Here is a 13,624-nt window from a genome sequence, read left to right on the forward strand (position 1 = left end):
CCAATTGCCACTGTTTTCCTTCCCACCATGTGCTGCTTGCCCGGTCAGAGATGTTTTCTGCCCACATTTCTTTCTAATGGACTCTCCAATGAGCCTGCCGACAGTAAATTCAAGTGAGTAACAACTGTGATTGGGCAAGGAGTTCTGCAGTATCTCTCAAATATTCACTGAGCTGTTCTTGTGTGTGTCTTAGTGAAGACTGCATTTAGTACTTTTGAGAGTCACATCATGGGCTGCTTGTTGAACAAGCCTGATTTTGAATCATATCTTCAATACTTAAAAAGAGCCAGTGAATGAGAAAAGTGCGTTGCAGTTTAATGTGAGTCATGTGTCGGTGAAGGTGTTTTGTCGATGTCTGATCAGACACTTGACAAAGAATAATCTTCCCATTGGTTACCCATTAGCTGACTTCCTGCCATCATTTCTGAGCATTCAATATAGAATATTGTCCGTGGACAGAGCTAATGAGGAGCTTCTATTTTAATTATTAACAACTTCAACTGCTTTTATTAAGAGTAAATCTTGTTACAGAGTTTGGCTGGGCTTTGAGGAAGATAATTGTCTTCAATTGCAGTATCCCAAGTATAAAACAACTATTTTCTCCCCAGAATCTGCCTCAATCTCAGGGTTCATAGACGTGATTGTAAACATAGGCGTGTTTGGTATAAACATTCAAACTTCCAGGAAATATTCATGTTCCTCAGAGTTTTCAAGTGCCATGTGGCACAACCTTTAAGAATTTGCGTATATTTAAGGATATATGCAAGACAAGTCCTACTGATTCATGACAACTTCTGTACGGAAATGGGTGAAAATTTGAATAGGAAAGTATAGACCAAATGCAAGCATGTTATGGCTGAAATACCCTATTTGAAATCACAAGAACATCAAAGGGTGGGTAAGAGGCTTTGGGAGGGAAAACTTTGAAGGATCTTTTGGGTTTTATATTACTTAATGCTTAGAATACCCATTAATCAGAACCATGTAGATGTGTGGTTTTATAATTTATACTGACATTTTAAAACGCTCTTGGCCAACCATGTGTTCATACGTAAAAAGTAACATATTATTTTCAATTGGTGTTGTAAGCTTAAACAAGGAAATAGAGCATTGAAAAGTAAAAGTAATACTTCGCATTTTGTATATCTTGACTGACACATGGTTGGTATTTGACCTCTATAGTCAATCCACGAGAGAAGAAAAAAACTAATGTCTGTTTCAGTTTATGTTCAGTGGTGTATCCAGTTCACAAACAAGAGATGCAGTTATACAAAGAGAATCTAACTGGAGCCTGAACCTAAATTGGTATGAAACTGTTGTTTCATCTATCTTTTATTCTATTTATGTTATGAACGCACAATATGTTTTTGTTCTTCAAACTAATGCAATTCTGCGTGGATGTTTATACACTGGGAAATTCTCGTGAAATAAGGTTTGGAAATTTAGGAACCCTAGAAATGACACTTGCTCACCTGTGTCTTGTCTGCAACAATTTTCATCTCTCTTACATTACTTTCTCTTTCCTTTGAAATCTATACTTCCTTTAGCAGTTTACCTTTTCCTCATTGTTATGTTCTCACTTTGAACTGCTCTGAAGATGTAGGCACCAATTGGCAAATTTCCTCCCTAGCGGTTTTCTTTGTATTCTTAAACATAAAATATGGGATCAAAAGTAGGCTATTCAGTTCATTGAGTTGTTTTGTCATTCAATAAGATCATGGTTGATCTGATTGTTCTCAACTCCACTTTCCTGCCTTTCCCTCATAGCTCTTAATTCCTTTACTGATTAAAAATCAGTCTGTCTCAGCCTCAAATATAGTTCATGACCCAACCTGTACAGACCCCTACAGTAAAGAAATCTCCTCAAAATAAATACCATCTGAGAAAAGAAATTCCATCTCATCTCTGTCTTAAAAAAGATCCCTTAGTCTGAGATTGTGCGAGAGTCTAGGACCAGAATGTACAAAGAGAAACATCCTTACTGTATCTAACTTGTCAATGCCCTAAAAATCTGATATGTTTAAATAAGGTTGCCTCTCATTCTTTTAAACTTCAGTGCATACAGGCCTAACCTCCTCAATCACCTTTTAAAATGCGGTCCCTCCATACCTGCGATCTGCCTAGTGAATCTTCTCTAGATTGCCTGCATTGCCAGTGTAGCTTGTATTCTATAAAGGGCTCAAAACTGTTCACACTGTTCTATTTGTAGTTTGATTAGTGCATAATATAGTTTTAGCAAGACATCCTCATTTTTAATACACTGTGCTGTTTAAAATACAGTGTTTGATAAATATTCAGATGGCCTTTTGTAAAGAGAGTATGTTCCTTTGAGTGCAACTTCACCCTGTTACTTCAGCCCTGGAATCAGATTGGCACTGTTTTTTGCCATGTTGTACTTTCTCTTGCTGAAAGCTGGCAGAACTTGCCTAATGATGACAGCTAACGTTTCCTATCAGTTAAGAATGAAATAGAATCATAATCTATGTTTTGACACACTCTTAAGCCAAGATAGCTATGTTTTCTACTGTCCTCATACTTCTATAGCTAAAACTCATTTTATTTTGTTCTCTTCTAGTTCTAAAAGGACCTTAAAATTATAATCTTTTAGATCAAATGAAAATACAGTTTTCTCTTTTCTTGAAAATGCCTTGCTTTTCTATTATTTACAATAGCCATTTTATATCAGCACCAGTTAAATAAGGCAGTATATGATGAACCTTAATCATATATCTGAGGTATTTAACTGGCTGCTATGTGTTACGAGTGTCTTTTATGGGGGTGCTTTTTTGGAGCACTATTTGCTCCATAACAATTTGAATATTTGTGTTCTCTTTATACTATAAAATTTTCTTTTCTCAATACTCAAAGCAATTGTTTGAAAGAAGCATGAAATATATTTATGGTGTCACATCATATGTCATTAGTTTTAGTAATGCATTAAATGTATTCCAGTCTACTGTGATAGAAAATTTGTGAAGAGAACACTTTATAACAAATGATTTGATTAATATCTACTTGTTTTCTGTCTAAATTGTATAAAGTTAATAAAGTATCTGACTTGGATTTGTGAACTGAATACACGTTGGAGATACTGAAACAGATGTTGATGATAAAAAATTCTATCATTACAAAGCAGGTGCAAAAGCAGGAAGGAACCCTGGGCGACTTTGGCTGGGGTTTGTATCATTCTCTGCATGGTTGCCTCTTTCTTTTGTGAGGTTCCTGGAAGAAGCAAATGGAAGTAAGTAGAAACCAATCCAGGTTTTTGGGATGAGGCAGTTGGTATATCAGATCTTTGGTTGATTTGGAGAACTATATTTAACTGTTGATAGATTTTGCATGCATTTTAATATTTATTGAACAAAGATATGTTCAAATTCCGTTTAATTGTAATGCAAAATTGATTAAAATTCTTGGATGCAATTTATAGAGCAATTAAACTCATAGGTGTATTAAAAAAGTTATAAAGTAAATTAATTCAAGTGCTAATCTATGTAACAACAATAATTTTTTTCCGATCTAAGCCCTTTATAGGTCTGGCTTCCCAGATTCACCATTTAGTATTTACAGTTGGTAATGATGCAGAGGTGCTTTAAATTTAAAAAATAATGTCCTTACTAAAACAACTTAAGTTAGTACTGGTTTAATTCAACATTGTAATAGGATTTTGAGAGTTTGCTGTTTCCTGAACTTAAAATGATTCGAAAGCCTCAATGTCAATGCTTTTACTCCAGTGTGATTCAGTACCTTACATTGCATTGTTGTATTTGCTCTGACACATTGGGCAGGCTGACTGGTGTCTAAAATGAGCCTTGATGCACCACTGAAGCCTTTTCCCAGTGAGGTCCACACAATAGCTAGACACCATCATCAGATATATTAGGTTTTACATGAATATATTGACTTGACCATGTAACAAATAGAAGACCTTTTGCATCTGTTACCTTCTGTTTTCACTCGTTCTCTGACTTACCTGTTTTGTTGTTTTCTCCAAATTTTTCTGTGTGGTGATTCCAAACAATTATTGCAGGCGCTGCTTATTTTCAAAAGACAGTGAAAACAGGGTAATCAATGCAAAAATATTATTGGCATTTGGTAGAAGAAATCAAATGGTAAGAAATCAATAAATCCAGATAAAAACTGTTGGTGTATGGAAAGAGGTCTGCTGACTTAAAGTACTCTCTTAGATTTCTAGATCCCATTTGAGCTTTTTAATGGTGACCAAGGTACTCTTATTTTTAGTTGTGGACAGTAAACCTGCAAATTCTTTCTTTGATATACTTATTCGTTAGTTTGCCATCAGAATAAAGTATGCTTTTGTATTTGCTCCTGTCTTCATTCTATACTAGGTCATGCTTGAATTCCACCCACTATTGTATTCACCATCTACAAAGCACAAGGTCAGGAGTGTGATGGATTACTCTCAAACTGCCTGGAAGAGTGCAGCTCCAACAACACTCAAGAAGCTTGATGCCATCTAGGACATAGGTGTCTGCTTGATTTACAGCCTTACTGCCTCCAGTTGTCACACTCTTCACCATTGATGCCCAGTGGCAAGAGTGTGTACCATCTATAAGATGCACTGCAGCAACTCACCAAGGGTCCTTTGACAAAAATGTCCAACTCTTCCAAGTCTATTATCACCGAGAATAACAAGAGCAGCAGATTCACGATGCATCTGCAGGTGTCATTTTGGTGAGGATGAGGCATTGTAGGCTTTTCCTTCCTTGGTTCCCTCACCATCTGCCAACTAGCTTGATCATTAGAACTGCTGCAAGCCATTCTTTGGTGGTGGATGTTGAAATCCCCTACCCAGAGTACATTCTGTGCCCTTACCACCCTCAGTGTTTCCTCCAAGTGTTGTTCAACATAGGGGATACTAACTCATCAACTAAGGGATGATGGTACATGGCAGTCACAGGAACTGACCTTGCTTCTGTTTGTAATATCAGATTTCATGGTGTCAGGAGTCAATGTTGAGGACTCCCAGAACAGCTCCCTCCCGACTGTATACCACCTCTACTTGGCCGGTCAGTGGAACAGAACATAGCCAGGGATGATGGTGGTGATGCCTGGACTTTGTCTGTTCACAACCATCAGTAGCATAATGGGGAGGTGTCATTAACAGTGTTATCAAACACCACCTGCTCAGCAATAACCTGCTCAGTGACGCCCAGTTTGGCTTCCACCAGAGCCACTCAGTTGCTGACCTTGTTGATCCCAGCCTTGGTTCAAACACTGACCAATGAGCTGAATTCCTGAAGTGAGGTGAGAGTAACAGGCCTTGATACCAAGGCCACATTGCCCACGTGTGGCATCAGGGAGCCTAAGCAAAACTGGAATTGAAGGGAATTGGGAGGGATAGCTCCAAAATCATATCTGGCACATAGGAAAGTAGTTGTGATTGTTGGAGGTCATCTCAGTTCCAGGACATCCCTGCAGGGCTTTTCAAGCTAGTATCCTAGGCCCAACTGTATAAAGCTGCTTCATCAATGACCATTCCTCCATCATAGGGTCAGAAATGGGGGTGTTTGCTGATCTTTGCAGAATATGCAGTACCATTCATGGCTCCTCAGATATTGGAGTCATGCAAGTCCAAATGCATAAGGGTTGGGCAATATCCAAGCTTGGGCTGAAAGTGGCAAGTATTATTCAAGCCACAGAAATGCTGGGCATCTCCAATAAGAGACAAACTAATCACCAACCCTAGACATTCAATGGCTTTACCACCATCACTGAATACCTGACTATCAGCACCTCTAACCAGAAATTGAACTGAACTCACAATATTTATTTAATTCATTGTCGGAATGAGGACATCACTGGCTGGGCCAGCATTCATTGCCCATTCCTATTGCCCAGAGAGCAGTTAAGAGTCATATGTAAGCCAGACAAGGTGAGGATGGCAGTTTCCTTAACTAAAGGGCATTAGTGAACCAGATGGGCTTTTTCAGACAATTGACAATGGAATCATGGTCCATTTCAGATATATATTGCATTCAAATTCCACCATCTGCTGTGGCGGAACTCAAACTTGGATCTCCAGACCATTACCTGGGTCTCTGAATTAACACTCCAGCGATAGTACCACTTGGCCATTGCCTCCTGCTGTAAAAAAACGTGTCTACAAAAACAGGACAGACGCTAGGAATACTACAATAACTAACTCACCACCTGAATCCCCAAAGCTTAGCCACCATCTACACGCACACGTCAGGAATGTGATGGAATAATCCCCACTGGCCTGGATGAGTGTCACTCCAACAGCATTCAAGAAGCTTGACACTATTCAGGCTAAAAGTGGGCAAACGTGAGGACTGCAGATGCTGGAGATTAGAGTCAAGATTAGAATAGTGCTGGAAAAGAACAGCAGGTCAGGCAGCATCCTGCCTGAAATGTTGATTTTTCTGCTCCTCAGATGCTGCTTGACCTGCTGTGTTTTTCCAGCACCATTCTAATCTTGACACTATCCAGGGCAAAGCAGTCAGTTGATTGGCGGCACGTCCACCTTCAGTCATTTCAGTACCAACACTCACTAGCAGCAGTGTGTACTGCTTATAAGATGCACTGCAGGAATTTACTCAAGATCCTTAGGTTGCCTCTTCCAAACCCACAAGTCCTTCCATCTAGAGGGACAAGGGTAATAGAACACCATCACCTGCAATTTCCCCTTCAATGCACCCACCATCCTCACTTGGAAATATTATTGCCTTTACTTCACTGTTGCTGGATCAGAATCCTGGAACTTTCTCCCTGCTGGCATTGAGAGTCACCCCACAGCATGTGGACTGCACCGGTTCAAGAAGGCAGTTCACTCCCAATTTCTCAAGGGTGACTGGTGACAGGCAGAAAATGCTGGTCAGCCAGCGATGCCATTATCCCATGACTGAATTTAAAAAAAAACATCACCTGCAAGTTCCCCTCCAAGCCATAAGCCATTTTGACTAGAACTATGTGACTGAAACTTGATTATCACTGGGTCAAAATTCTGTAATTCCCTTTCTAACAGGGCTGACTATGGGTGTCCCTACCATAAGGACTACAGTGATGGCCTACTATCACTGACAGCACAGTTAGGGATTGGCATTAAATGTTGGCTGAGTCAGTTTTATCTACATTCCCTTGAATGAATGTAAAACAATTTTTTTCTAAGTACTGCTTCAAAAAGTAACTACGTGTATCAATAGAGAGGTTCTCCCATGTGCTGTGAAGGAGTTTTAATTGGCATTAGCTTGTGTTAGTATACAGGTGCTGGCCTCAGTGGCATCAACCTCCTTGATAGTGTAATGCAGTATGGCAGGACCCTGTTTTGAAAGGGGCTTATGGCTGAACCTCCTGATGTCTCCTGTTACAAGGCATCATGCCACATCTGACAGAGAAATTGAGATCCTGTGACACACCTGGGTCCATAATTGCTATTTGAAATTTTGGGGACTGTTTGGATGCTGCCTGCCCAGAACTGCTTCCCCAGGTCACACACAAATAATCTGGCTGCTGATGCCTTGCAAGACAGTACCATCTGTATTTATGGCTCCCATCTTTTTGCTGGTGCCCATGCAGCCTGATTTAGAGGCCTGTCTAGAGCTCCACAACTGTTTGATCAGATTTAACTGATGTCCTGACCTCAAAATTGCCAAACCCTCTTCATCTGCAGTCAGGGTGGCTAAATGAATATCAGGATAGATCCAGTGATATCTTTCTTGTTACTTGAATGATTATGATTGAGCACAAAAGTTTGTAGATTTAATGCTGCGCAGGTAAACATGAAATGTGGATAACTTCTCAAGGGATCCTATCATAATTTTGCTGAGTGCCTTGTGTCAAATGTCATTCTTTGTTGTTGTGATGCATGACGAGTAGCTGCCTTGATAGTCAAACTATTTGAAAGTTCACCACGCAGTCTTTTAAAAAGAAACAATTGAACATGGCAAAGTTTGTATTGCAGTCTGCCTTTTCAGTATATTTTTCATGACTCCAATTTATATCAGTCTAGTACTTTTAACCATTAACATTTAGAAATAATAGCATTTGGCCTCCAGATTCCGTTTCATGCATTAATTGTTACTAAATTAAAAATATCTGAAATGTTGTTGAAGTATTGGTATTCTGCAGTGCCTGGTGATCTTTTGAAAGGCATGGTTGGGAGATGGAAAGAAAAAAGAGGCGTGATAGTTCACAGACTGACCTGTGACCTTCCACTTCTGTGTGAGGAAACTTGGTGCGAGGTCAAATCCTTATAGTTGCCTTGTTACCATAGTTAGTCTCAACCCTACTTTTCACTCCACGCTGACAGCAGAGATCTAGGTATGTAGCCTTATTAAAGGAATTTTTAAATACATATCTTTAATCTGCATTTTAAATGTTTGCAGAGCTGACTTTGCAAGGGTTTTTTTCATGCACGTGCCCTTTTCCCTAATACTCTTCATAGTTTGGCCACTGTTTAAAGAAACTATTTTTATTTCTGTTTTGGAATGTCTGATTTATATTTTAAAATATTCCGAGTATGTATGCATTTCTGAGTTCCACAGATTTTGTGAACTAATCTGACTGATGTATTCAATTTGAAATGCTGATTATGGCCTCTTGTTAAGATTTGTTTTTATTTAACTGTCTACATATAAACAGGATCAGTTCCTGAAGGCTGCACCTTTATCTGGAGGAATGGGAGCACATTTGATGCAGAAAATGGGCTGGAGGCAAGGAGAAGGGCTGGGAAAAAACAAAAATGGGCCAGTAGAACCTATAGTCGTTGATTTCAAGATTGATCGTAAAGGTGATTGATGCTCTTTGGTCTTCAGTTTATTCATATAGTCGTAAATACAGTTGCTTGACAGCAGCAAAACTGAAGTGGTAGTCTCCTAGACATTGTTAATGTGGAAGTATACACTTTTCATGCAGAATATTAAGGTCAAAGTCAGAAGCATGATAACTTACAAGCCCATTCAGATCAGTTTTATAAACATTAACACTACATAGAAATGATACAGGAGTAAATGTCTTTGTCAAAACTGCTCCTAGAATGGTGCTTTGTGTGTCAAGAGCACATATTAGGACAGCAGTCATATACAATCCACAATTTCTCACTTATCAGGATGAATAGAGAAGGTGACCAAGCATGTTGATGAGGGTGGGGCATCATCACGCGTGATGATGTGGTATTCATGGAGTTCAGTAAAGCCTTTGATAAGGTTTCACATAGTAGGCTTTTGGAGAAGATGTGGAGGTATGGGATTGAGGGTGATTTAGCAGTTAGGATTAGAAACTGGCTTTCTGTAAGAAGGCAGCGGGTGGTGGTTGATAGAAAATATTCAGCCTGGAGTCGGTTACTGCTGGTGTGCCATAAGGATCTGTTTTGGGACCACGCTGTTTGTCATTTTTATAAATGACTTGGACGCAGGCACAAGTGGATAGGTTACTAAGTTTGCAGATGACACTAAAGTCAGTGGAGTAGTGGACAGTGTGGAAGAATTTTGCAGGTTGCAGGGGGACTTGATAAACGGCAGAATTGGGCTGAGAGGAGGCAAATGGCAGATACATGTGAGGTGATTCGCTTTGGGAAGAATAACAGGAAGACCGAATACTGGGTCAGTGGAAAGATTCTTGGTAGTGTGGATGTGCAGAGCGATCTTGGTGTCCATGTACATACATCCTTGAAAGTTGCCAAGCTGGTGATAGTGCTGTTAAGTTAGGTTTTATTGTTAGAGAGATTGAGTTCCGGAGCCGTGATGTCATGCTGCAACTGCACAAAATGCTTGGAATATTGTGTACAGTTCTGGTTGCCCCATTACAGTAAGACTCTGGAAACATTGGAAAAGATGCAGAGGAGATTTACCAGGATATTGCCTGGTCTGGAGTGAAGGTCTTATGAGGAAAGGCTGATGAACATGGGTCTGTTCTCATTGGAGAGAAGAAGGCTAAGAGGGGATTTAATAGAGACATATAAGTGATCAAAGGATTAGATAGAGTGGACAGTGAGAGTCTTTTTCCTAAGATGATGACGAACATTTGTACGAGGGGGCATAGCTGCAAATTGAGGGTGATAGATTTAAAACAGATGTCAGAGACAGGTTCTTTACTCAGAGAGTGGTAAGGGCATGGAATGCCCTGCCTGCCAGTGTAGTTAATTCAGCCACTTAAGGGGCATTTAAACAGTCCTTGGATAAGCATATGGATGATGATGGGGTGGTATAGGGGAGATGGGCTTAGGCTAGTTCACAGGTCAGCAACATCGAGGGCCGAAGGGCCAGTTCTGCGCTGTGTTGTTCTTTGTTCTATGTGTCATACGAGGGCCCTCATTAATTCATTTATGTAATCTTGGGTTTCTGCCACTTTATGCCTGTCTATTCATTCCTTTACTACATCTCTGTACTTTAGTTTCTAAATCCACATACTGGAATATATGTACTGAGTGCCACAAGCTGTTCCTCTTCAGGGACAAGAGAAAGGAATCTCTTTTCTAAGGAATAAACAAAAAAACACCACTGTCTTTGAAATCTTACGGATTTCTTTGAACAGATGTATTGCCATATTAACTTTGACCAATAATAGTGTAATCAGTGACTCAGTATGTTCAATGTTGTATTGATTTGTTGTATTATGCATTTTGGATTCTCAAAAAATTAAAATGAACTTGATATTCCAATCTTTGAAGTTAGCAGTGTTGAAAGTTAACATTATAGCAAAATCTCCAGCATCTTCAGTCCTCACTTTCTCCATTATAGCAAAATGAGTTTTGTTCTTTTCTTGCACAGATTAATGGCTTTTATTTATGCCATTTTAGGTCTTGTAGCCGAAGGTGAGAAAATGCACAAGAAACCTGCAAACTTTGCCATAATGAAGGATCTGTCAGGTATAAATTCCTGCGTGATGTGTAATCCATTACATATTGATATTTTGTTGATATGAAAGCAAAATATTGTGGATAATAGAATTCTGAAATAAAACAGGCAGATCTGACTATGTCTGTGGTGAACTGTTTAAAGACGAAGACTTTTCTTCAGATGACTATTTATCAAAAATCTTGAGGGTTGACCAGAAACTTAATTAGCTTGATCACATAAGTACTGTGGCTACAAAAGTAATCAGAGTCTGGGAGCTCTGTGGCACATAACTCACTTCTTGACTCCCCAGAGTCTGCTGCCCATTTTGAGTACACAAATCAGGAGTGAGAGAGAATACTTTCCACTTGCCTGGAAGCTCATCAACTTCACAATTTATTCATTCGGACGATAATTGTCACTTTGCAAGGCCAACATTTATTGGCTATCTATGACTGTCCTTGAAAAAGTGATGATGAGCCACCTTCTTAAACTTATGCACTCGTATCCGGAGATAAACCCACACTTGTTTTTACTTGAAACAATGGAGAGCACCAAATTGCAATGGTCAGAAGAAACCAACCGTCACATCACTTAATCCGGACGTAGTCTCCTTAACACTATCTTCCAAACTCATGACCACTATCTCCCAGAAGAACAAAGAGACATTGCAGCTGCAAGTATCTATCCATATCTCACACCATCCTGTCATGGAATTATATTGCTATATCTCACACCATCCTGTCATGGAATTATATTGCTATATCTCACACCATCCTGTCATGGAATTATATTGCTATATCTTTATGGTCACTGAATCACTATCCAGGAATTGTTACCAATCAGATGTGTGGATTTATGCTGTGAAAACTCTATTTATATGGTGAGTCAGTGGTTTCTAGACTTTGAATATTGATAGTGGGGGATTCAATTATGGTAATACCAGTGAATGTCAAGGGATGGTAGTTAGTTTGTCTTTCTTATTGAAGATGCTTGGCATTCATGTGGCACAGATGTTACATGCCACTTTTTCAGCCCAAGTCTGCATCTTGTTGCATTTGGATATGGTTTTCTCCAATATCTGAGGAGCCACAAGCGGTGATGAACATTGTGCAGTCATCAGCAAAGATCAACACTTCTGACCTTATGACCTTCTGACCTATTCATTGCTGCACATTCCTTTTTGCTCCTTGCCTTCCGTGTGCCTTTGGCTGTTCTAGTGCACCTCCATGATGGTTGAGATTCTAGTGGCTACAACGTGGCCTGGCCAAACCTGATGGTGGGAATGCAACTGGATGTGCAGGATGCCATTGAGGGCAGAGCTTCAGATTGCAGTATCTTGGTATGGACATCAGCAGACTGGGAATGGCTGGCTTTATTGTCAAAACAGTGATGAAAGTGGCTGAGAGAGACAGTAGATTTGGGTTCCATTCAACCACTGCGTTTCACCCTTGGTGATATTTCCCCCAGTAATCAGCTGGAGGACAGACTGTGGGGGAAGGAGATGTTTTTATTCATTTTATTTTATATTCAATGTTTAGTGAGTTTTATTCTTTTGTCTCAATTTTAGGGCTTGGTTTACTTAAACTAACTGGCTACGAATTAAATAGATACACAGCACAACGGCGGTGTGAAATAACTGAAATGCATTATAGTCCCTGACAAATAAGGACAAAAAAGCTGAAATAAAAATAGAAATGCTGGAAAAAAACTCAGCAGGTCTGGCAGCGTATATGGTGAGAGATAGAAAGTTAATGTATCAAGTCCGGCATAACTCTTTAGAACTGATAGGAGCTTGAAAATAGTGTTTTTTATCTTGTTGACAGAAGGAGGAGGAAGAGCAAGTTGAACAGTTTGTGAGGTTGCCCAGAACAAAAGGCAAAGAGAATGCTAACAGAGACCTCGAAGTGTATAGTACAAGGAAAATGTGAAGCTGTTTTTTTTTCGAAGGGAGAACAAAAGAACAGAATATTACGTAAATAGAAAAAAGCAGCAGAAAGCTGCAAGACGAAGGCACATGTACACAAAATTCACAAAGCTGGTACCCAAATGTGGCAGGTAGTCAGGAAGACGCGTGGAATATTGGATCTTATTTCAAGGGGGTTGGAGTATAAGAGTAGGGAAGTCTTACTGCAACTGTACAAGGGATGCTGTGAGATTACTTTAGCAAGTTTGGACCCTTTATTTAAGGAAAAACATTATTTCATTGGAGGCAGTTCATTGAAGATTCACTAGGTAGATGAGCCTCAGTATGGAGACATTGTCTTATGAGCAAAGGTTAAAGAGATTGGTTCTGTCCTCACTGGAGTTTAGAAGAATGTGAGTGATTTTATTGATATATTTAGTATTCTTAGATGGCTAGGTTGACTAAATGCTCAGAGAGTGATCCCCCTAGTGGGAGAGTGTTGGACCAGATGCATAGTCTCAGAATAAAGGGGTGGTGATTGAAAACTGAGATGAGGAATTTCTTCTCTGAGTGTTGAAGGGTTTTGGAACTGTTTGCCAAAGAAAGCTGTGGGGGCAGTGTTCTTGTCTATATTTAAAGTTGAGATAGATTCTTAATCGGTATGGGAAATTAAGAGGAAAAGGCAGGAAAGTGGGTGTGAGGAATGTCAAATCAGCCATGGTCCTATTGAATGGTGGAGAAGGCTCAAGGGTCCAAAAACAGTTCACTCTTGTATTTATTTCTTATGGTCCTATGATGTGAAAAGGAGAAAATGGGATGCTATGCTGAAAACAGACTCTTCACAACAGGGTGATGTCAGAAAAGTAGAAGAACTATGTCATGCTCTGGAATGTGGAACTCA

The 13,624-nt window shown here is 39.6% G+C and overlaps 1 protein-coding gene across 2 annotated transcripts in view; it reads left to right on the forward strand.

The window, feature by feature from the left end:
* Window positions 1–13,624, forward strand: part of LOC132820847 (protein SON-like) — a 45,228-nt gene that overhangs the window by 25,715 nt on the left and 5,889 nt on the right. Inside the window, exons 9-11 of one of the 2 annotated variants that reach the window (XM_060833196.1) lie at window positions 1,223–1,305; window positions 3,134–3,241; window positions 8,626–8,727. In XM_060833196.1, the coding sequence (XP_060689179.1) occupies window positions 1,223–1,305; window positions 3,134–3,241; window positions 8,626–8,638 (204 nt within the window). In that variant the 3' untranslated portion in view covers window positions 8,639–8,727. Of the gene's footprint in view, window positions 1–1,222; window positions 1,306–3,133; window positions 3,242–8,625; window positions 8,774–10,780; window positions 10,850–13,624 lie in introns of those variants that run through there. The other variant, XM_060833195.1, reaches the window with a different exon arrangement.

This window comes from Hemiscyllium ocellatum, chromosome 12 (genome assembly GCF_020745735.1).
Source record: "Hemiscyllium ocellatum isolate sHemOce1 chromosome 12, sHemOce1.pat.X.cur, whole genome shotgun sequence".
In the NCBI taxonomy this organism is placed as follows: Eukaryota; Metazoa; Chordata; class Chondrichthyes; order Orectolobiformes; family Hemiscylliidae; genus Hemiscyllium; species Hemiscyllium ocellatum.